Raw genomic sequence first — 24,025 nt, forward strand, 5'->3', positions numbered from 1 at the left:
TTCGCTACCGCGGCCGCTCCAACGGTCTACGCGCGCTCTGATTGGTCGGGGTTTTCTCTTAATATCTCCTTAACGAAGCCCCATCCGACATTTTTGCAAAGGAAATTGTTGTTCAGAATCGTCTCAGCTACCCCCCATTTCCGGCTCCTCCCCGACTTTTGGGACACCCTGTATGTGTATTGAATATCAGTGTTGTAAATACAGTTTCATAAATATTCGTACCCTCTATGTCTATTAAAGAAGTTTGTCTAAAGTAAATAATATGTTTGATGTTTTCAAATAAATGTTTCATTATAAATATGTACATAATTAATTTGGAAACATCAAACCTATCATTTAATTTATTATAGGCAAATCTGTATGTAACGTATGTATGTAGCGTATGAAGTAAAATGATTTTCATAATTTTTTCATAACCAGGAATTAGAATTTTTTAATAACTTATTTGTGATTAATTTATACCTTTTGATAGCTACTTTCGATAGAAGTGAATGGTTCAAACAGAAAACCTTCTTGGTCTTGGGTACACGAACACGAATTTAATTTTCTTCTGTTACGATTTCAAAAAAAGACAAATACTAAAGAATCCAAGAAAATAAATTTCAACAAAATATTGTAAAATTCTTATTCAGTGAAAACACTCAACAAACATTTACCAGAGCATTAAATATCTATTACCGTAGAATTAAATTCTCTGTATCCGACGAATATCGAATTAGCCCAGAAAGAAAATACGAGACAGCCACGCAAACGTTCGTAACAAATTGTCAGGTGACTAGGAGCGTGACAGACTTTTTCTACGTCGATTTGGTCGGTCTACGCGGGACACTTAGGCGATATTTGTTCCGTGCAGACCATTGAACGACACGAATGATATTTGCTAGGAGTTGAACGGCAAACTAAACAGAATACGAGGCGCCCGCGAGTAAAGTGACAACCTTCGCCTCTTTCCAGGAAGCGTAAGCTATCTCGCTGGCCTGTCGCTTTTGCCTGCAAATGTATTTTCATTGTCGTTTTATCTCCCCACCCACCTATCCTCCCTTCGATCCGCGAAGCACCCATACGCGATTTCACAGTATTCGATTGTTTTTCGAATGAATGAGATATAATTATAAATAGCCGCACGAACGGTGTTCTACACAGACATAGCAAGTTCTACTGCGGTAACTTAATAGGTACATTGTTCATCTACACAACCCCACCTGAAATTTTAACGGTTTGGGGAATTTGTTCGAAATTTGAAGAATGTAGGGCGTTTAAATAAAACTTTCTTTACTCGCGAGCACCGTCGCGAAGAAAATTATATAAATCGCAGAAACTATAACTTTTCTGTCTATCACGGCAATACCGTGTACACCTTTATAGGTAAACAGTATAGCGAGGAGGGCAAGGAAACTCCGAGAATAATAGTAATTACACTTTGCAGTCTATATTTTTTGGTTTTGATACAATTTTAATCATATAATATTATGTTTAATTCGAACAAAAAATAAGTAGACTATAACTGTCGATACTCTATAATCGGATTAGCGTCTCGATTAAATCACTCAAAGTTTTATTCGTCGTGGTTCGTTATAGGAATAAAATTTTGCCCGTCCCTGGCAGCAGATAGAAATTACGGGAAAGTTCAGCGCTGTCGTTCGATTCGAGGTAAATTGATACAGGCTCGCGCATTGTCAGTCCTAACGACCGTCGAGTAATTTATTGTCAGGGAACGTACACATCGACGTCGCGACAATACCGCGTTGTTTCAATAAACACGTGCCCCCTATGGTTGTTGCGGCTCTTTCATCCGTCGAGGTATGATAGAACAAACTAAGAAAATCGAGGAGCTCCACGAGCAAAAAATTTCATAAATTCGTCAGAGCCCGGCTGTAAAAATCACATCGGACTCGTTCGTCAGGAAAATTCCAACTTCTGAACGCGACTCTTTGTATCTTCGTGAAAACAAGTTCCGATACTTTAACATCGAAGAAGCCGTGGTTGTACGTTCGTAAAAATCACGACGGGCTCGTTTCTCTACGAAATTGGCATTTTCAACGCCGCTGGATCACTTTACTAACAAAATTAAATTTTATAATGATTTACAGCCAGTGTAAAAAGTATTCGTATGGGAACATTTTTCAAATAAAACTAATAAGAAAAGAATTAAGAGGTTAACATTGAAAGTGATAATTTTAATTTACGCAAAATCTACTTAAAAAATATGTAAGAATGTTGGTTAATTATTTCTTCTCCTGAAATTTATTAATAAAATAAATATATGACGTTTTATTTCGAATTGGTTCTTGTACGAATACTTATTACACTGATTGTGGTTTAATGTTATAATTTCTGAACAGTTTGAAGACTTCTTTACTTTCGATAAGACAGTATTGAATTAAAGAGGGTTTAATGAAACCGAAAGATCTCTTCACTCCAGTCGTGGTGTTTATAACATATGCAGTGAAAGATGAATTGCCATTATTAGTGGCGCCTAGATCGCAGACGCTATTAATAGAAGCAAGATGTTCGTTATTAAGAGCATATGGAATGATAAAATAGTATTACGTCTGCAAGTAAGCCTCATTACGCGACACTTAGTTATATTAAGATCGTATTCTTCGATTCATACCATGGAAATTGTTAAAAGTCATTTACATACAGTTTCGTTGAATGCAGTTCGAGAATTATTTTCTAGAGATTATTTTCTATTTCTTCGTTAGATTAGTAAACAGTTGCTAAGTACACTTCTGTTCGTAAATATGTGGACCAACTTCAATGAATAATTAATATACACCGCGAATTATTATTATAAAATTTATACTATAATCTATGTAGTATCATACTGCAAACTAAATACAGACATATAACGGATATTTATTAATATATTCGTAACATTTTTTAGATGCTCCTAGGACATCTCTACTTTTTATAATGATGGAACCACTTCCATGATCAAATTTCCACTCTTTATGAAAAATACTGGAATGGAACATTCTAAAAATTGCCATCTCCAGGTTCATCCTTCTAAATATTCTTCTAATTATCTCGTCGACCGTAACATATTTTAACAAACAAAATTAACCATTAATCATAGGACTAATTTGTATAAAAATGGAACCACTTCCATAACCAAATCTCAACTCTTCGTGAAAGATGCTTATTGGAATTAAACATTCTAAAGAATGCCACCATTGGTCCTCCAAGTTCATCCCTCTAATTATCTCGTCGACCGTAACATATTTTAACAAACAAAATTAACCATTAATCACAGGACTAATTTGTATAAAGATGGAACCACTTCCATAACCAAATCTCAACTCTTCGTGAAAGATGCTTATTGGAATTAAACATTCTAAAGAATGCCACCATTGATCCTCCAAGTTCATCCCTCTAATTATCTCGTCGACAATAACACATTTTAACAAACAGAATTAAGCATTGCTCGCAGGACACCTCTACTTTGTATAAAGATGGAACCACTTCCATGATCAAATTCCCACCCTGCATGTAAAATACCTACTGGAATGGGACATTCTAAAAACTGCCATCTCCAGGTTCATCCTTCTAAACATCTATCTAACAAACGAATTGTTTAATCATTCATTTCTCAATAAAATCAAACAATGCTCCCAGAAGACTTCACTTCGACCAAAGACGGACTCGCACGATGAATATCGAATCTTCCTCGTCTTACAACATCCCCTGCACAGAAATATTTGAATGTCATTGGTCCTTCGGATTCATCCCTCGAAATATGGAAACCTCCAGAGGGTTCTGGACACCCAACGACCCTTCCAGTACTTCCCACGCGTGATTTCGAACGGTTAAACGGAGCATGTTGGGTCTATCCATCGCGTCGCAATTTGTCCGTGCTTTTTGCCAGGCCGGTCGAGGCCTCTTGGACGATTTGCACAACGTCGCCAGGCGTTCATCGGGGACGTACGTAACAAACAGGTATCGTAACGATCGTAACGCATCGAGGTCGAAGTAACCTGCAAGGTAACGAGCAAAAAGGATTGCACTAACGAAGTGCCTGACGGGTAACTTGCCCGGAGCCCCGGGGTTCGGGGCAATAATGTCCCTCCGGTTGGTAAACTCGTGTTTGCACAACTCTTTGTCCCAGAAGTACACACAGGCGCGGGGGCACAAAGGCGTACGTGCACGCGCGTAGAGGCAGATAGGAGAGACGGACCGAGCGGAGCCACGCCAGTGTGAAGAGACGACGTCACGGACGAATGGACCGACGACTCCTGCCCTCCCGTCCTCCGACCTAAGTTTTTTTTTTTATTTTTTCGTCAGTTGTTGTATGCATAATAGCATTAGGATTCATTAGCAATCAGAGATGGACCGAACGGCGGACGCACGGTGGATTGTTTACCGGAGGTCAGTCGGTTCAGTCGACGACTCTTCCACGAACGACACGGTTGCAACCCTCTGCAACGGGCCACCGACGTTCCGCATCACTGGGAACGCTGATGATTCGACGCTGGCATCCGAAGAACGCCGAGTAGATCCAACTCTACGTACAAACGAGCCTGATGTGATTTTTACCGGGACCGATGAATTTGCGAGAGCAGCTTCTATGATTTCTTCGTTTGCACGGTTCGTGGTGAACGTCCGTTCGTCTGTCAACCTTTTGTTTAAGTCTTCGAGGTACGCGATTATGAATGAAAAATATAACGAAGCACTTGTTGTACTTTTAGCGTTAGTTCGTAGTGTTGCCACATGAATGAGAAAAGTTAAGCAAAAGGTAGAATACTTTAGTAATGGTAGTTCCTTGTGGAGGGAGAGCAAGAGAGGGAGGACAAGTAAGGAAGCGTTTCGTCCTGGGCCTGCTAATAAACTCGTCAGTAAGAATATCTAGTAGTATAGGCCAGTGCCTCAGACGCCGAGATGCTTGGAGCTCGGTCGGGAGTGACTTATAAGTATATAATATATAGATATTCTTCTATATATTACAGAATATATTCTATATTATTTTCTATATTATGTACTGTTAATTATATAAGGTTGTCCCAAAAGTTTCTTCCGTGATTTGCACTCAGTTATTTTGTGTGCTAATGTTTACATAAATAGACAACCTGATTTCTTAGATGTTAATGTTGTATCAGCAGTAGAGCAAAATGAATCGTAAGCAATTCAATAACGTAACATTAGACATAAAATATTGTGAATGCATTACTTATTAATGAAATGGAAGAAACTTTTGGGACAACCTAATATAATACATATACCTAATATAATGTATATTCTATATTCTATAAATTCTTGTATACAGCACAAAAATGATACACGATTGTTCCACGCATTATTCAATTTAGAATCACGTGACATATTTTTACATGTAATTCAAAAATTGTCTTTAAAACCAGTTATTTAATCGATCACGATAGAAATAGATACAGATAAATCTCGGTAGATTCAGTGTTAAAATATGTCATCGTTAACGAAATATTCAGAGTGATAAAACCGAAGGTTTCTACATTCTTCGGAACGATTCACTTCAATCGAAAATTTGTGTCCAGATAAGAACTCCGTTCATCCCACCTCCAAGGGTTGTCTCGATCGGTTGATTCGTTGTCCACAGCCGTATGAAAAAAAAAAATAAAAAAGTCCGCTCCAGAGATCGCGCATCCCATCGCGTCGAGTGAAACGCGGATAAAAAAAAAAGGGTTTCCCGGCACCCCCGTCGTTCCGCGCAGCTCCTAATTTTAGAATACCACAACGGCATTTTCGAGGCGTCGGTTGTAACCGTTCCATGAAATTAGTTTCGCAGGAACTCTATTTCGTTTCCATCGTATCATTCCGTGCCGAACATTCCGGATTTTCGCGCGATCATAAACTCATGCATACGATGCATACCCAAATTGCCTGTGTGGTTCGATGCACATGGTACAGGGCAGTGCGAGCGACTGCATATTATTCGTTTAATAATCGATAGAATCACGTCATCGCGTGCTCGCCTCACGATATAAACTCCCCACCCTCTCCCCCTCGCCGGTTCTATACCCACCCAACCCCCTTTTCGCCAGTCTTACTTCTCGGCTTTGCATTAATGCACGTTACGTGCCCGCTGTTGCTGCTGTTGTTGCGAAACATCGCCCCGACCGTGGCAATAAAACCGATATTCATACGCGTATTTACGAAATCGCGGCCGTCGAAACACCTCTCTTTTCGCTCGCGTTTCCGCGAGCCACGCTTTTTTTTCCGACCGGGAGCGATTAATGGTCCGCGACGATATTGCGAGACGATTTGTAAAAAATGAAACAGTTTTAGCGTAAGTTTTCATGGAATCGCGATTTCGATCGGGAACATTAATTGCATTGTATGTCATTAAGGAGGTATTGTAGATTACAGCGTTGATTTTTAGGGAATCTTTTAGATTTATGTTTGTAGTACTTTTTACATGGTAATTTTTCAAATTTTGATAGAATTTTTTGACAGGTATATTTTTAATCGACGAGGAGGAGATTACTCTATTTGACATGTATTCCGTTTTTTTTGGAAGTCTATGCTTTGAGGAAAGACAGTAGTGTCTCGAAATAAGCAACTCGCCGGTCCCGACCGAGTTGCTTATTTCGAGGGAGGTGTCATGTTCGGCTTGACTTTGTTCTCGAGTGTGCCGAGGGGGAAACCGTAGATAAAACACGGGCTTTACTGTAGCGGTGATCACTATAAAGTGATCTCTCGAGCACAGGTGTCTTTCTTTAGAGAAGGATAGAACATAACATGCTTTCCCATTTTAGCACAAGTGAAATCGAATTCTTTTTGGATCTCTCTTTCAGCGGGCGACTTTTCGAGACAATACTGTACTAAGGAAAGGAAATAAATTTTAAATTCTAGAATATTCTTCTATTTTGGCATCATTCATAAAATTGTAAAATCAATTGTAGTTGTTGCAATGAAACCAACCAAACAGAACATGTACTAGTCACATTGCATCAGGTGCTCCATTAATAAAATTGGCTGACGTCGATATACAAATGAACATAAACTATATCTATAGGCAAAAATCAATCATTCACAGGGTCAAACACAAACACGTTTACAACAACGTATCTGAAACAAAACACTATCGAACGTGAAGCGTACGATCGATATGCTAGTCCAATTTAGTCCGAGTTAAGAAGTAAAAGTGAGAACATACAGAAATCATTCGTGATCACATTTTATCAGTTTATCATTGATCAAATCCTTCATATTTATTTATTTAATCCTTCCACTTCAACTGTACCATTACTCTCTAAGAGCATCTCTAACATCAACTCTAATCGAACATTTCGAGGAACGTCGGCGCAAGGCGATCGCAAATCGACCGCATCGCTGGTCGCGACGGAGAGCCGATTTATCGCGAAATGGGAGTAGAATCGAACGGAAGAACGCCGCGGGGCCTGTGCACACGGCGCGATGATCCAACGCCAGCCCTCTCCGTGGGGCGGTGAAACGGGACGGTGGCGAGAGCGAGAGGGTGCAACAATAGCGAGACAGTTACTGTCAACACACTCGGCGCACATTAGTTGTTTCGCGGAAGCGGCTAAAATGTAAAACGAGGATACTCGGGGAACAAAAGGAGAACGCTGGAGGTGGAGAAGGTATAGGATCAATACAATAGTATATTTGTACAGACCGACTGATGAGGGGTGGTGCCTTGCAAGTGGGAGGTACGGCTCGGGGTCGGCAACGGCTGTGCCAGGGGGTCGGGGGGATGCCTGTTGTTTACCGTGGAAGGGCCAGAGGGTTGTCGGGGTAGGAAAAAAACAAGCGAAGACGATAGCGCCATAATAGGTCTCTGTGCTGCGACAAACCATCCCTGCCACGTGAATCGTTCGTTGAAACAGAGGTTGGTATTCCTGGCTTCGTATCCCAACGTGTATCGTAAACGATTATGTTTATAAAACTCACTTTTAATGGTCCTCTTTCTTGTAATGACGTGCGCCATTTACAGCCGGTCCTATAAATATTCGTACACTTTGTGTTTATCAAAGAATTTTGTCTAAATCAAATGACAGGTTTGGTGTTTCCAAATCAATTTTTCATTATACATAGATACATACTCGTGTAAAATGTATTTATGTACATGTTTATTAGAGAAAATCTATCATTTAATTTAATAAAATTTCCTGAATAGAGATTACGAATATATAGGGTGAACTGTTGGCACCTAGAATAACTTGGCTGGTATTGGTGGCTGGAAAAAATGCAACAGGCCAAAAACATTTGGTATCGAGGGGCTGATCATCCGATGTTACTAGTTTTTTAATTGGTGGATGCGTCAAAGAGATATGAAGGACATCTCTGTTTTTTTAAATGGGACTTGTTCTTTCATTTTCTATTCGGACTTGCCCCACTAGATATTGCCACCTCCATTTACGCCAATATCATGCATTCCGATGTTATTAGTTGTACATTTATATGCATTACGTTGTACTGTTTCGTTAAGTTGTCTACGTCCCCGAAATAAATGTTATTGTCTGCTCTACGATGTGTCTCCTTTTGTTTAACAGAGTGAAGCCATTTGCAAAATCGTCAACCCATTCTCATGCAAGTACCATTTTAGGAGACGGAATTCGACCGAATTCCACCGTTTGAGGACCACTCGATTTCAAAAAAGGTAAACTCCAACACTACCGCACATATACAGTCAGTGTAATAAGCATTCGCTCGTAACTTTGAATCACTTCTGTTCTGCTCTTCATTGCTTACTGTCCTTAATTTTCGTTTCTCCTTTTCTTTTTTGTAATCCAACCTATATACCACTAACGCACAGGTAAATTTTGTTTCCAATTCGATACCTTGAAAAACCAAGGAGAACGATATCCATAACGATAGATCCATAATAGATCTCTGTCCTGCGACGAACGGTTCCCGCAACGTGTTCGTTGAAACAGCGGTATTCCTGGCAACGAAAACCGCCTTGTATCCTAAACGACTGTGTTTACAGTACTCATTTCTTTCCGTTTCTTACAATCGAACAGCGAACGACAGCGCAACGAAACACTGGCGAGGGTGTATAAGTATCGAGCGATGCCACGCTGTTGCTGTTCTCGTTCTATAAACACGATCGTCGGTTTATTGATCAAGGTCGGGGTAATTATTGTGTTTAGGGTCGACAGAAGTGGGGGAGTCTGAGCGCTTTTCCGGTGGCTCTAGTACACACGTATCCAGGTCAACGCGATTTAATCCGTAGGGAGAAGAGTAGTCCACCGATCGCGTTGATGGATCGGATTGAAATATTCCGGGATCAATTTTCTCGCGCCTGTGATCGAAATTTTAGATCTCCCACGCGTTGCTCGCGGAACAATTGCGTCGGTCCAAGTCGGAAAAAATTGTTTTCACCGAAGGAGCCTACCGCGGGATTTAAACGCGAAATTAGAAAATTTGCTTCGAAATATCGTACGCATGTACGTTATTTTCGATCGAAGTCAATTTACTCGTACAAACACGAACAGAGGAAACGTTACATTTATAAACTTGGGGAATATTAAAATTCGGATGGGTTCGAACGTATGTATTTTTGGAAAGCAAAGTTAATAAAGCAATTTTACGCGAAAGTAATACCAATTATTATTTGAGTTGTAAATACTGAAGTTTGCTCGTTTAGAGAGCATTCGTTTTTAGGTTTATTTAATAGGTTATACATTCGAACAGATTATATTTAATGTAAAACTACAGAAATCTTATAAGACTGTATTTTTTTTCTTTCGCAATTTAAGTATTAATTATATGTGTATGGCTTTCTGGGACACCCTGTATCTCTTACAGAATACGATTGATCCTTTGACCTACAATTTCCTGTAGGATCGTGAATGTCATATTCAGATATAAAATTCGTTGCGCCCTTTTAGGGACTTGGAACCTCAAAAAATAAAACAAATCAGTATTCTTTTTTTAAATTAAAATTTAAGAGATTCTGAACAGTTCTGTGCAATCAGATTGAATTTGGAGCACTGAAAGTGGCAAACAAAATTGTTTTATCACTTCCAGTGCTCCAAATTCAATTCTAATTGCACACAACTGTTCAGAATCGCTTAAATTTGAATAAAAAAAGTGATTTTTCTTCATTCTTTGATGTTCCAAGCCCCTTCATATGCGACGTGTCTGACTAGTGTCTTTCACATTCTACTCAAATTCTGTACCACGAGTCTCACACGTTGTCATGAGTTAAAGGGTTAATTAAAATCGAAAAATACGATTTTAAAATCACCTGCTTTACAATTAAACGTATAAACACTCGTGTACCAACGCAAACAATTATTTCATCGACGAAAATTAGCAAAGCATCTACGAGTGTCACAATAATTCCGTACATGTCATCATTTGCTCGCGCAAGGAAATCAACCCTCTCGAAAAGTAAAAATAAAATCACATTAAGATTCATGGTTAATCCTGGAAATTCAATCGAATTCAGTTTACACCAAAAATATTTGCGTACAATCAGCGTGTATCCGGATAATTTTTTGCCCCGCGTCTTCCGACGCGAAAATCGTATCTCGAAATACAATTATTATCGCTGAATATTTTCCACTGTTTCGTTCCCCTGGACGTATGAAAATCGTTCTTCGCGATATCGTATTTACCGCGACGTATTATTGTCTACTCGCGGACGCGGCACCGGTGCAATAGCAAAAGCAACAGCGCCCGGCAGCACGCTGTTTAATTTTTCGCTAATATTATCCCGCGCAACGCGGGTGCTCGAATTTCGATTGCGGTCGCCTGTAAACAAGTGGCGTTTTATTATTTATTACCGTCATTCGCGCGGCACTTGATCAAAAATACATTAACGCTCGATGACTCTCAACGTCTGACATTTTCGATGCTCGAAACTCACCGACCGGGAAATGATTTCATCAGCGCGTTATTAAGTGGGCTTTGATTTTCGATCCTCATTTTGCAAACCCGAGCTCTTTGTTGCGGAACCGATTCCCGGCCCCTTCCCAACCCCCTCCCGCTATTACATACCTTGTCAAATGAAAACATGCTGTTTGCGATACCGTTACTCTAATCATAGTTATTGCATATTTGCTAATTGTCGGCGTAACCCGCGAACCCGGCTGCCGTCACGTGTTCATCGGGACAAATTCGCGTCTGATATTCGTAACCGGGTCCGATGGAGGGGGTAGAGATGGAGGACGCTAGAGAGGGTCGGGGGAGGAGGACGCAGGATAATTTTTTAATTCCTGCCACTCGAGTTACAAAGCGAGCAGTAGGTGCGTTGATAACGTTGATTAATTACGTTCGTGGCTCTCGATTATCAACTGGAATCGTGTGCTTATTTATCGAACGTATATTTGCAGTCACGCTATTATTTTCCGGTGGCGAGCGTTTCCCGTTTTATAAACGTGAACCGAACGACGGTTGCATCTCGCCGCGAGCACTCGGCAACACTATTAATTAGGCCTTGTCTTTTATTTTTGTTTAATGATACCAGGCGCAGCTTGCAACACGCCGGGAAATCCTTTTGTGTTTTCGTTCCGTTGTTTGGCGGCGGGGTGGGTCTAAAACCTGGGAAAAAAAAATAGCGAAAAGCTCTGGGCGAGCGAACGGATGCTTGTATACGTTCCATTCAACGGGGTTAGCAACGCAAGTGCACCGCGCGTCCACGCACGGACGGATACGCGCGATAGGGTTGGACAAATGAAGTGGATATGACATAATGATTTCGAGAGCGTGTATCGCGCAGCTCGCGAGTTGGTCGGATCATGGGTTGCAAGTTCGAGCTTTTTACGCTTGGTGATATTTCCGACGCTTTATCTACGGGGAGTTTGTTTTGGGGAATTTTTAATGGTACATTGAGTGTATTAATTGGGATGTTGTTTGTTTATTTATGGGGTTCGATTTGAAGAAACAACAGGTGTGATCATATTCATGTCAGATCGTATTAAGGTAGATTGATTTAAAAAGGTTTGTTTTGAGATTCTAATATTTAGGAAAGTTTAGATTCAAATTGTCATTTTTCTGTTATTTTTAGTATTAATTATTCAAAACTTCAGAATTGATTTGTACAATTCCTTAATATTTAATCTATCGAGCGTTTGGTTTGACATGTAGGTATAACATTGGATAATCAAGAGATGGAAGAATTTAGAAATAAAGCTTCATTTATGTTTAACACAGAAGACTATTATACTACATATATAACTATATAACTATAGAAAATTATTTTAAGAACGTCAATGTTTGATCCACCCATGACTAAGAGAAGAACGAATTTAAAAACAAAGCTTCATTTATGTTTAATACAGAAGACTATTATACTACATATATAACTATATAACTATAGAAAATTATTTTAAGAACGTCAATGATTGATCCATCCCTGACTAAGAGAAGAACGAATTTAAAAGTGAAGCTTCATTTATATTCAACACAGAGTACTATTACACTATATGAATATATAACTATTGCATTGTATTATGATAATTGTCAAGCAAAAAAATTATTTTGAGCACGTCAAAATCCGCCCACGTGCACGATACAATTATAATTCCAAAGACAATTATCTTCACGTCGTAGGACGACCTACCCCTCCCAAAATTCGTAAACCTCCCTTGGCCACGAGCACCTGGCAGGGTAGCCAGCGGTAGGGGTTCGGTTCAATGGCCTTGAAACGAAAAAGGGGACGAAAGTAACGCGTGCGGCCGCAGCCCGCGATCTCAAGGGGTTGCGAGAGAAAATTCGGTGACAGTATCTCAATATACCCCGGAGACATTTTGTAACGCGCGCGAGAAACCGGGCAGAAGGGACGGCTGCATCGCAAAGGACCCGAATCTCGACGTGGCCCCCCTCCGATTTCCCTGGCACCTTTCTGAAATAATTCCTCCCGGACGATACGTTTCGGGGCGCGAGGGCGCAAGAGTTAGGGGCGGGCGGCTGGTGCGTGCGCGGCCGCGGAGAGGGTGAAACTTACATATGACAAATTCAACGCGCTCCTTCCTGTCCTTCCTTCCTTCCTGCCGGCACTGACACCTATGGCCCTGGGCCACGCTGGGTATTATTATTTTCATTCCTTCCCGCATGTCTGTCTGTCTGTCTCCTCTGTCTGACTGTCTGGCTGCACCTTCTCACACCATCAAGCCCCACGGACCTCTTTTCGGATGTTTTTTGCCCAACCACCTCCCCCTTACCACCTCCGACCGCGGGCCACCTTCTCGCCCATCCGGGCTCTTTCCACGTACGTGCACTTGGTTTCTTTTTTTGTACGGGGGGACACGTGACTGCGGATCCTCAGGACATCGGGGGACCGCTCTTTGTGGGACGGAAAGATTCTTCCCGCTACGGGACAGAGACGGTCTACCCTCGGTCAACCACCCCGACTTTTCTTTTATTTTTTTTATTTTCGTGAGTTTACGGAAAGGAGACCACCTTCGCAATTTATTTTTTGGTTTCAAATTTCACACATACGTATACGTGATTGTATTGAGACGACGTCAAAGCGAGATGAAAGGATGCCTTTGGATGGGTTCTCTGAAGGACGGGCTGTGTTCCAGGTGACGAAAGTATCGTCAAAGGTTCTCTGTGGAACAGAGGGAATTCGACTGTGTTTTCGTCAGATTTTTGACGATGCAATGAGGTCATCTGAGAACTGTTCTATGTAGAAGAAATAAAGGGTTTTAGAATTTTTTGTTTGTCTATAACAGAAATGAGTTGGAATATTCTAATTTTAAAATATTGTCAAGGAAGAATGCTCAAATTGGGCTTTAATATCTTTTTTTGTAGATTAGAAATGGGTTAGAATACTCAAATTTTAAAATATTGTCAAGGAAGAATACTCAAATTGGGCTTTAGAATTTTTTTTTGTATAACGGATACGAGTTAGAATATTCAAATTTTAAAACATTATCAATGAAAAATACTTAAATTGGGTTTTAGAATTTTTGTTTGCAAAACAGAAATGAGTTGACTAAGTCAAATTTGTAAACATGCTCAAGAAAGGATTCACAACATTTTTGGAGTATTATTGTCACCTGATTTTTACCTACATTTCGCTACGTTCTAATATCCTATTAGAGATAATTAACATAGCAGGATGTCATAACATGTCGTCCAATGATAAACTTCGAAAGGAATTTGGTCATGAAACACTCATAGGCCTATGGGCTTCTATTACATTCTTTCATCATTGTACAGTACTTTGTTTTTTATACGGGACACGTGACTGCGAATCCCGAGGACATGGGGAGCTTCCTTTGTGGGACAGGGAAGACTCATTCCGCTACGGGACATAGACGACTACCCTAAGCCAATCACTTCCGTGAATCCTGAAATTCATAACTTAAAAAAAGAACACGAAACTATAAATGAAAAAAAGTAATGAAATAGAAGTTCTTTAATTTAAATACCTTTTTATATTTTATGTTATGTATGTGTATATAAATTAAAGGGCTCCTGTGTTCCAATTTTTTAATAATAATATTAATTCCAAACAAAACAATAGACTAATTTATTTTTATAGTCATTATTTATACTTATAATTTACTGTAGTATAATTTTGCAATTAATATAGTACGTTAACGATTACAATCGAACACACACTTTAGAATTTCTCAAAACATTGTCCCCCAAAAAATAAAAATAAATGAAATTCGACGACGTAGACGAATAACGACAGAAACAAATTCGTCGTAGACACGCCGATTCTTTTCGATAAAAAGTACAGTAGTTTCCACTATTTTCACCTATTTACTCTCGTTCGCCTATTTTCCACGGGTTCGAGCGCAAATGTGGTTAAAAGAGGGTAAAACGAAGCCCCGGTACAGAGCGCGCCGGCCGTAACCCCTTGAGGACTTAATAAGAAGGGTAATAATAACCAATTTTATCGAATGTCAGTCCGTTTCTTTGATATATACCGGCACGACCGCGGGAAGGTAAGCGCACATTAATTTTCCCGGGCAAATAACCGGGATTCATAAACGAGGGTTGATCGCGTACTCGGTCGCCGGGATACCGCGTATATACGTGTCCAGAAAATACGGTCTCCCGTCTCCGTGGAAAATAATGCCATCAATATAAAAAAGGCGAGCCACCGCGACGCGGTAATAGAAACCGATTTGTCAGGAAGCTTTTACATTTCGACGCAGTGGGTTTCGCATCTGATAGCCCGTTTTATCCCGCGGGACCCTGTCCCGTTGTACTCTTTCCCTTTCGCCGGCACCGTCCGTTCTCCACCCCCGTCCTGGAATCACACGGAATGCCCAGCCACCCTACTCCACCCTCTTCCTCCTCGCCCGACTACCTTTTCAACCCCGTCTCAACCACGTGAACTCGACGGTTGTGTCCGAGTCACCCCTCGCCCCGGCCGATTCCACGTCTTCCTCGCTTATAAAGCCGAGTAGATAGGGAATCTTGTAAAATGGCCCCGGCGAAAAGACAAATATTACCGGGGATCACTGACAGTGAGACGCGATTTATTTTGCGGGATTCCGCCTAGCTTCGACGACGACACCCGTGAATACGGCTCGATGGCCTCCACCCTGTACAAGGATTTGTCCCCGTTGCAAGGACCGGCGTCCTTTGGACGGAAATTCGAGGCTTCGGGGGATGAATGGCGCGGATCGCCGACACTTTGGAATTTCTGTAGTTCTTGCGGTGAATTCGACGGATCTCTAAGAGGGAAGCTTAAAGACTTCAAGAGAGTGATTTTGGGAGGGTAACGAAGGGTTTTTGAAGGGAGATATTGGATTTTGTTCTTTTGGGTAACAATGTTATTGTCGGAGCTATATTATTAGTGTAGATGTACATTAATACTGTGTTATGTGTCTCTTTTTGTTTAACCCTTTCAGACCTGAATTATTTCATTTTTTATAGACAAATTTCTTTGATGAACACAGAGGGTGCGAGAGTATTTATTGGACTGACTCTACATGAATAAACTTCATACTTTTATATATCCAATGTATATAATTGTATACAATTGTATACATTGTATTTACAATGAAAACCTTATTTGGAAATGTGGAATTAGATCAAATTCTTCAATAAATATAAAGGGTATGAATCCATATGGAAGTGACTGTAGAAATTAATCGGGGGGTGAGATTATTTTCGTTTGATTTAGAAATTGTTAGAAAGAATGAAAGAAAATTTTATCCAACGATATATTTTATATGAACTATATACTCCAATTCATTTATGTCAAAACTTTCGAATAAATTCTATAAAACTTCACCTATGGAAATCTTTGAGAAAAAGAAATCTAATACTCAGTGTTGAAAACCATCCTCTAAATTCTGGACCTCCTTCACAATCTTATACGTTCAAAATAAGTAATTCAATTCTCAAAACATCGCAACTAAACTCAGTGTTAAAAACCATCCGCTAAATTCTAGACCTCCTTCACAATCATACACATCCAAAATAAATACTTCAACCCTCAAAACATCGCAACTAAACCCAGTGTTAAAAACCATCCCCTAAATTCTAGATCTCCTTAACAATCCTACACAACCAAAAATAAATACTGCAACCCCCAAAACGTCTCAACAAACCCCCTATCCTCCACCACTCTCCACCCCCTTCCATCATCCTCTACCTCCTCGAACCAAAGTCACCGAAATCGCGGCTCGGCAATTTCCGACCGGCGTTCACCGATTCGTGGATCTCCGTCACCAAGGATCATTTGCATTTAATACTTGACAAGCGGGCCGACAAAGCCCCCGGGCCGGCTCAGAGTTACCATCGTAAATAAGCATTACGATATAATTTTCTGTCACAACAATGGCTGCCGGTGGTACAAAAGGTTTAGCCACGAGGCGACCGTCGGCTAGTAGCCGCGGACAATGAGAACGTCCGCGTTACGCCATAAATTGATTTGCGAAAGCGTTCCTGAAAAAGCTCTCTGCGAGGAGAGCCCGCTACGCGCGCTGACGGGAGGGGGGGGGGGGAGGGGCTGGGGAGGCCCGGGCTTTTGAGCTTATACCGCAAAAATTACGTCGCGAGAGGGATTGTATTTATGTTACATAATTACACCACGCGCGAATGGCGGATAGAGGGGTCCGGAGAGGGTGGGAGAGGGAAGAGGACGCCGCGAGGAGACGACCAAGCGTAGAGGAGGAGGAGGGGGGGGGGGTGGTGAAAGAGGAGGAAAAAAACGCCTGGCCGAGGAAAAGTTTTTCGGCGGCTGGCTCCGACCGGCCGACCACCCGGCTAATGAATAGAAATAATTCTCGTGCAATTGTGCTTTTCGGTAGTTTTCAATTAACAGTCGCCTCCCCTTCTCCGATTCCTCCTCCTCCTCCTCCACTCCCTCCCTCCCTCCCCGACCTCTATCCTTTCGACGAAGCTTTTGCGCCCATTCTCCGCCAGCGCCCTTCCAACGAACACCGCCGCGCGAATGGACGAGCTTTAAGTTTTTAAACGGGTCGAACCGTACATTTCCTAGATCGTAATTACGGTTTTTTTTTTATTTCTTTTTGGAGGACCGTGGAATAGTATCATTGGTACCGCGAACGCGCTGTTAAATCTCGGGGAGGAGTAACGATTCGGAAAATATTAGGGTGCGGGGAAAGTTCTGTTCGTTGAGGTGTGGGTAGGTACGGGGTTGGGGAATTATTATTTATCACTCCTTGAGTGCCGTTTTTACGAGGACCAGCGGAAGTTGTAAATATATGTTGGAATTTTTGAGTGTAAGGATTCAGGAAATTTTAGGGTGCCAGGGAATTGCGCTCTGGATACACAGTTAATAATTATTTCTCATTTCTGGAGAATTTTTATTTATTTTGGATGTGTAAGATTGTGAAGGAGGTCTAGAATTTAGGGGATGGTTTTTAACACTGGGTTTAGTTGCGATGTTTTGAGGGTTGAAGTATTTATTTTGGATGTGTATGATTGTGAAGGAGGTCTAGAATTTAGGGGATGGTTTTTGATACTGGGTTTTAGAAGAATTCTCTTACCGAAGTTAAGTTTTCATAGCCGAAATTTAGTAGAACTTATTAGAAGGTTTCGACAGAAATGCATTGAAGTATATTTTTAAAAAAATATTGTCGTACAAAATTTTCTTTCATTCTTCCTATAAATAGAATCTGGAGTTGCCAAAAACTATAAATATATATTTGTCAAAAATTTCTTACGAAATTTTGTATCATTAGCAACGAAACAAACCTGCATGCCATAAATAAAGATAACCCCAATTCTGCCACAAATTAAAAATCACTTTCACCCTGTCAAGTCAATAGTATTCCAATCTTGAGCCCGAACGATCGCGGCGACAGAAAGTCGATAGCGCCTCGTCCTAATTCCATGGCGATCCGAGCACGTTCCACGCACGATATCGAGGGGGTGGCCATCGTCGGAACGAAAGAAGCCCCGGGAAGATGCTTCCGGGAATTCCGTCGGGAGTATTTTCGCCAGTCAATGAATTTACAACCCCTCTTTACCGAGTTCACCCTTAGCCGCTTAACGAGAACTGCTTCACGGCACGTGAGAAAAAAAAAGCTAACCGGTTCGGTGGATGCCCGTGGAAGGGGGAGGGCGTGTAAGCGGTCTTGAGGGGTGAATTAGCGCGAAATAAGTGCAGAAGAGCTTCAACAGCCACTGCGGGGGTGACCCGACGATAGAACCGCGCTGGCTTTCGGGGGTCGCGTGTACGTGCACGTCGTTTCGTCGGTGTGCGGCTTCGTAAGACGGTCGTAAGGGTGAGCCTGTAGGAGTCGAACGGGACGATACCTTCTAGGGGCAGGTACGATGGAAGCGAGGCGGTGGAAAACGACGTAACGCGCATAAAGTAAATTGCCGCGAAATCTGCGCGATCCTCGCGAAACGGCGCGGATAAGCGAAACAAATAAAACAAGAGCTCGAAAGACGGGAGGAGATAACGCGGGAAAGGGGTGAAAATTGTAGCGTGATTCGAGGGGTCGTAAAGGTCTTATCGAACGATGCTAAGAGATGAGTGATAGGTTTCCTTCGAATAGGAATTAATAACACTGTTATTTAGATCATACGATATTGTAGGAATTACTTTAATTTTTATTATCGTTCTTGATGAATTTTATTTTAATTTTTTTTTAAGTCCAAATGTAGGATATGTTATGTAAGCTGTAATAAAGTATATTTATTGATCCATTTAGGAATGGATACATGAGACCGTCACTCATGTCTACTTTAGTTTTGCTCGAGAGATTCATAAAGTTATTATTTTTGATAAATTTCATTTCAGTCTTTTTTCTAGTCTAAATGTAGCCCATGTTATATAAGTTGTAATAAAGTATATATTTATGAATCCATTTGAGAATCAATATAAAAGACCGTCACTCATTTCAAAGTATCAGTAAAATATTGTCTTCGTATTCCTTATTACAATTACCTATTAACATTACATTTACAGAGCACCGTGACCCATTCAAAATTTTACAAGTTCATTCTTTTTTTTATTCACACAAAAAGGACAATCATAATCCAAATTGATATCTTCTCAAGCCTCCTAATTAATTTCATCAAACCCACCTCACCCCATCAAATCACCCCTTTATTACCAGAAATCAGATAAGAAATCTCCGAAAACCTAGCGTCAACATACAAAAAAGTTGTACCATTTTCTTTTCTCGATTGCAACTCCCATGCGAGTTCCAAGCACAGAATACACAGCGACCAGGGTAATTCCGCGTCCCTCTTGCCAGCACGGCGACTATCGTAACGAAATTCGCGATACGACGTAGGAGGGGTGGCAAAAGTAATAGGAACAATCGCAGTCTTTTTTACAGAACGCTCGGACGTTTTCCTCTATTCAGTCCACAAGCCGAGCATGAAAAAGCATACATCGTCCGTTACCGTGGGCGCGTTGTAACGCTCCACCGCCGCGGCGCTCCCTCTCCAACCCCTCTACACCCCCTCACCGCTCCCGGTGGCGTATCGTCGGCACACGCAGACCATTACAATTTCAGTTACATTTTAATTAGCAGAGAATACTAATGTTTCGCGAGCGGCGGTCGCAGGCAAGTAGCCAATGAGCGGCCAAGTTGACTCCTGCAACTCGAGCCCGACTCCGCGCGTTTCTGTCCCCGCTATTACGCCCGGCAACCCCGTGAAACCGACATGCATTTCACACCCCATATTCGCCACTTTATTCGTAGCGGCTGGCCCGGCGCGGAACAGAAAAAAAATAGAGAAGAGAGAGGGCAGACGGAAAAAGAAGGCCAACGCGCTCTGTGTTCCTCGTTTATGTTATTAGCTACCACTCTGGCGCCGAGTGTTCTTCAGAGAAAAAAGTACAGGGGGTGTGGTGAGAATATAAACCACGCTGTTACGCTTTCTGTTTTCTAGCTTCGCGCCTCTTGTTTCTCGCAATTAACGCGTGCCGCGGAATGCGCGAGGAGCAGAGATTCCGTTCGGGGTGACTGCGAGAAGAGTGTTTCTGGGGGTGGAGGGAGGTTTCGAGGTTCATTCTTCGAGGGGTTGTATGCGATTTGGTAGTGGAGTACTGGATTTTTGGTATCTCTTTTAGGTTAATTATTTGGTATTTTTGAAGTACTTGTAGGCTTGTGAAAAAATTGGTTGAGGAATATTAAATATATTAGAGAATGTTAGTTATATAAATTTAATATATACAGATACATTTACATTTGGTTAAAAAACAAAATTGTATATCCAAATCCATCATATAAATTGATTCTTAAAATAGATGACTTTTAAAATGAGAAATTCAGATCTAAACAACTACTAGTTTCAAAAGGAGAACTATTTTGTATTTTTGAAATGCTTCTGGGCTTTTGGAAAATGTTTTGTGGAATATTAAATATATGAGAGAATGTTACCCTGTATGTCTATCGAAGAAATTGTATTAAATTAAATGATAGATTTGATATTAAATAAATTTTCTATAATAACTATGTCCATAAATAAATTTTACATGAGTACGTATCTTTAATGAAAAGTTTATTTGAAAACATCAAACCTGTCGTTCAATTTAGACAAACTTCTTTGATAAACATAATGGGTACGAATATTTATACGACTGATTGTATACACATTCATTTGTTTTATTAAAAAACAAAATTGTATATCCAAATGCGTCCTATAAATTGATTCTTAAAATAGATGACTTTTAAAACGAAGAATCTAAATCTAAATAATTAATAGTTTCAAAAGGTGAACTGTTTGTTATTTTTAAAATGCTTCTGGACTCGTGGAAAATATATTGAGGAATGGAATATTAAATACATTAGAGAAAATTAGTTATATAAATTTGTTATATACAGATACGTTTATGTTTTGTGTAAAAACAAAATTCTATACCCAAATGCATCATATAAATAAATTCTTAAAATAGATGACTTTTAAATCGAAGAATTTAAATCTAAATAATTAATAATTTTAAAAGGTGAACTTGGTGCAAAGGTGAAAGGAGAAATAGAAGAATATTAAATATAATAACGTTATTTATATAAATTTGATATATACACATACCTTTACGTTTTATTGAAAAACAAAATTGTATATTCGAATGCGTCTTGAAAGAAAAGATCTAAACATAAATAACTAACATTTCTAAAAGGGAAATTTCCCATTCTTCCAATACAAACTTGTCCACTCTACTCCCAAAAACAGAAACGTGTTAAAATGAGGGATACATTCAAGGGTTGACACGAAAGTGTGGGAGGCATTCGAACGGATGAGATTTCCTTGCACGCGCAGAGAAAGCCAAGGACTTAGGCATTAGAAAACACAAAGGTGGGGCGGAAGGAAACAGAGGGGAGTATTCGAATAATATTGTATAATACTTCCTAAGTCGTAAACTTCCCTTGCTTCTTGGCCGGACGAAATTCCGAAAGTTTCGTGCCGTCGGTCGTACAACAAATGCGATTATCGATGTCTCGCATCGTTCATCCCCTAAAACGACGGGGAGTAAAGCACCGTCGCCGACCCCACGCGTTCGTTCAACCCTCTCTCTCTCCGTCGCTTCTAACGGCCGTTGCGTACTATGTTTTGGATCCCGTCCAGAAATAATACTCGCGCAGATTACGCCAGATATGGCCAAGACATTACTAAAAATACGGGGAAGCGCGACGTTCGATTCCCGGGCGTAATAACGAAAATGTCGCCTCCGTCGCGTACGTAAATGTCGTTCAACTCACATTAACGCGCCATGACACCCTGTCTCGGAAGCCTGGGAAGAATACACCACTGACCTGGAACAACAAGAAAACGTGCAGGTTAGAACGAGTCGTGATAATTGATTGCTGAAGGTTTTTTTTTTTTGGAATTAAATGAGTGGAATATTAAAATTATGAATTAACCCTTTGACCTACGATTTACTGTAGGATGCTGTAATCAGGAAAAAAGTTCTTTGCGCCTTTTCATACGACTTGTCTGACTCGTGTTCTTCATGCGTGACTAATATTCTGTACCACGATTTTCGCACGTTGTCATAAGTTAAGGGGTTAAACTGTCTTCATTCACGACCCCATTTATGATTGTGATTTTTATCGCGGCCCAAAAAATATAAAATAAAGATATGTAAATATTTTGTGTTTATTCATTGATTTGGTAATAATATATATAATATTAGAATTTGTTTAAAAACATATGAAAATGAAAACACAATGAAAACACAAATAGAATATTAAATATTTTACATTAAATTCTCGCGACACGATATTTTATTCTTCCATAACCTCAACATATTTGTATATCGTTTGAATTTTGTTTCTATTAATAATCTCGCGAGTAAAGTAATATTAGAATAAGTGATCGACACTTTACGAGCTAATTTCATAACCTCAATAGTATCTAACTATAATCCAGACCTCGCAACGCGACATCGGCTTAAATAAAATTGGAATCGACCGAGAACGATCAATTTTTCCCAATTAAGTTCCCTGGACTGGGTTCCTCCTAAGCTCGGGCACCGGTCGGCCAAAGACAATGCGGCCGCGATTTAGGGTGACCGTTGAGTCGAAAGCCATTCCGACGTATGCCTTCGAGTGGAGGCGAGCCCGCCCAATGAGGCGACGGTGCCGTTAATTAACGAACTCGAAAAGTAACGTACTGAAAGTACAACTCGACGGAGCATTGAGAGGTTCCGGGGACTGGTCGAGGAGGAAGGGAACGAGCGAGCCGGGCGTAGGACGGAAGCGCGCGCGTATAAAGGGTCGGTGTCTGGCCAGACGGGCAGAAATGAAGCAGCAAGGGTTTTGTTTGTCCGGCTGTCCACCCCTTTCCTTCTCCCAGTTCACCCCCGCGGGCTGGAGCCCTCGTTGTATGAACCTCGCGGCCCCCTTCAACCCCTTCTGCTCCACCTCTAACTCCATCCTCTGGCACCCCTTCCTCTGGCCCTCTCCTCTTCTACCTCCTATCCGTTCCAACTACCCCCCTTCGCCACCCTGTTACACTGTTCTTACACCCCTGAACCTCCTTCCCCTATTGACGAGCAACAATGCACGCGTGTACAATGTTTGCACGCATCCTCGCGCGTGTATCTTCGCAGGGATGTAATATTGATTACTTCGAACGAATTTCGGGGTGAAACTCGAGCTGGGACTCCCTTGGACAACCCCATCCCCCTTCGGTCTCCAGTGCATCAGACTTTCGCGGTTGTTTGGTTCGGATGAACTTTATCTCTGGAATCCCGTCTTGAAGGATTCGAATGCTCTTAATTATTGATCGCGAGGGTGTAGGAAGACTAAGGAATAATTTGAGCCGTTCACAAATCGATTAACTGATCGATCCACTTTTTGAAGAATTTTGAATTTATGTGTCTAAGCATTTGGTATAGTCGTACAATTTTATGTTTGTAAGAACATTCCTGAAAAGGGAAGAAGCTTTTCCAATATTTACTTGAATTTATATTATACAGGGAATTTTAGAAAATAATGTATATTATTTCATCGTGTTTCTGAACTTTTCTTTTTCCTTACATATTTAACGTCGCATCGATCATTGGTTATTACCGATTGCCTTTTATGTGGTTATCCTTATTGCTAGATGTTGGTCTAAATATGTGTATCTTTAAGTATCTTTAAGTTGGACTATCTCGTGTAAGTTTTCTTCCGTGCTCCTTGCTTCTTTTAAACCAGACCTCCAAAGTAATGATTATTTTTGTATTCATTAC

At 40.7% G+C, this 24,025-nt stretch overlaps 1 protein-coding gene across 7 annotated transcripts in view; it reads right to left on the reverse strand.

Moving 5' to 3' along the window:
- Window positions 1-24,025, reverse strand: part of LOC128877864 (forkhead box protein P1) — a 392,211-nt gene that overhangs the window by 259,619 nt on the left and 108,567 nt on the right. For 4 of the 7 annotated variants that reach the window (XM_054125470.1, XM_054125469.1, XM_054125467.1 and 1 more), the window contains exon 2: window positions 22,050-22,103. The exons of the other annotated variants lie outside the window; for them this stretch is intronic. In XM_054125470.1, coding sequence (XP_053981445.1) covers window positions 22,050-22,103 — 54 coding nt within the window. The remainder of the gene's footprint in view (window positions 1-22,049; window positions 22,104-24,025) is intronic. 7 annotated transcript variants of the gene reach the window in all.

Source organism: Hylaeus volcanicus, chromosome 6, assembly GCF_026283585.1.
Source record: "Hylaeus volcanicus isolate JK05 chromosome 6, UHH_iyHylVolc1.0_haploid, whole genome shotgun sequence".
Lineage (NCBI taxonomy): Eukaryota > Metazoa > Arthropoda > Insecta > Hymenoptera > Colletidae > Hylaeus > Hylaeus volcanicus.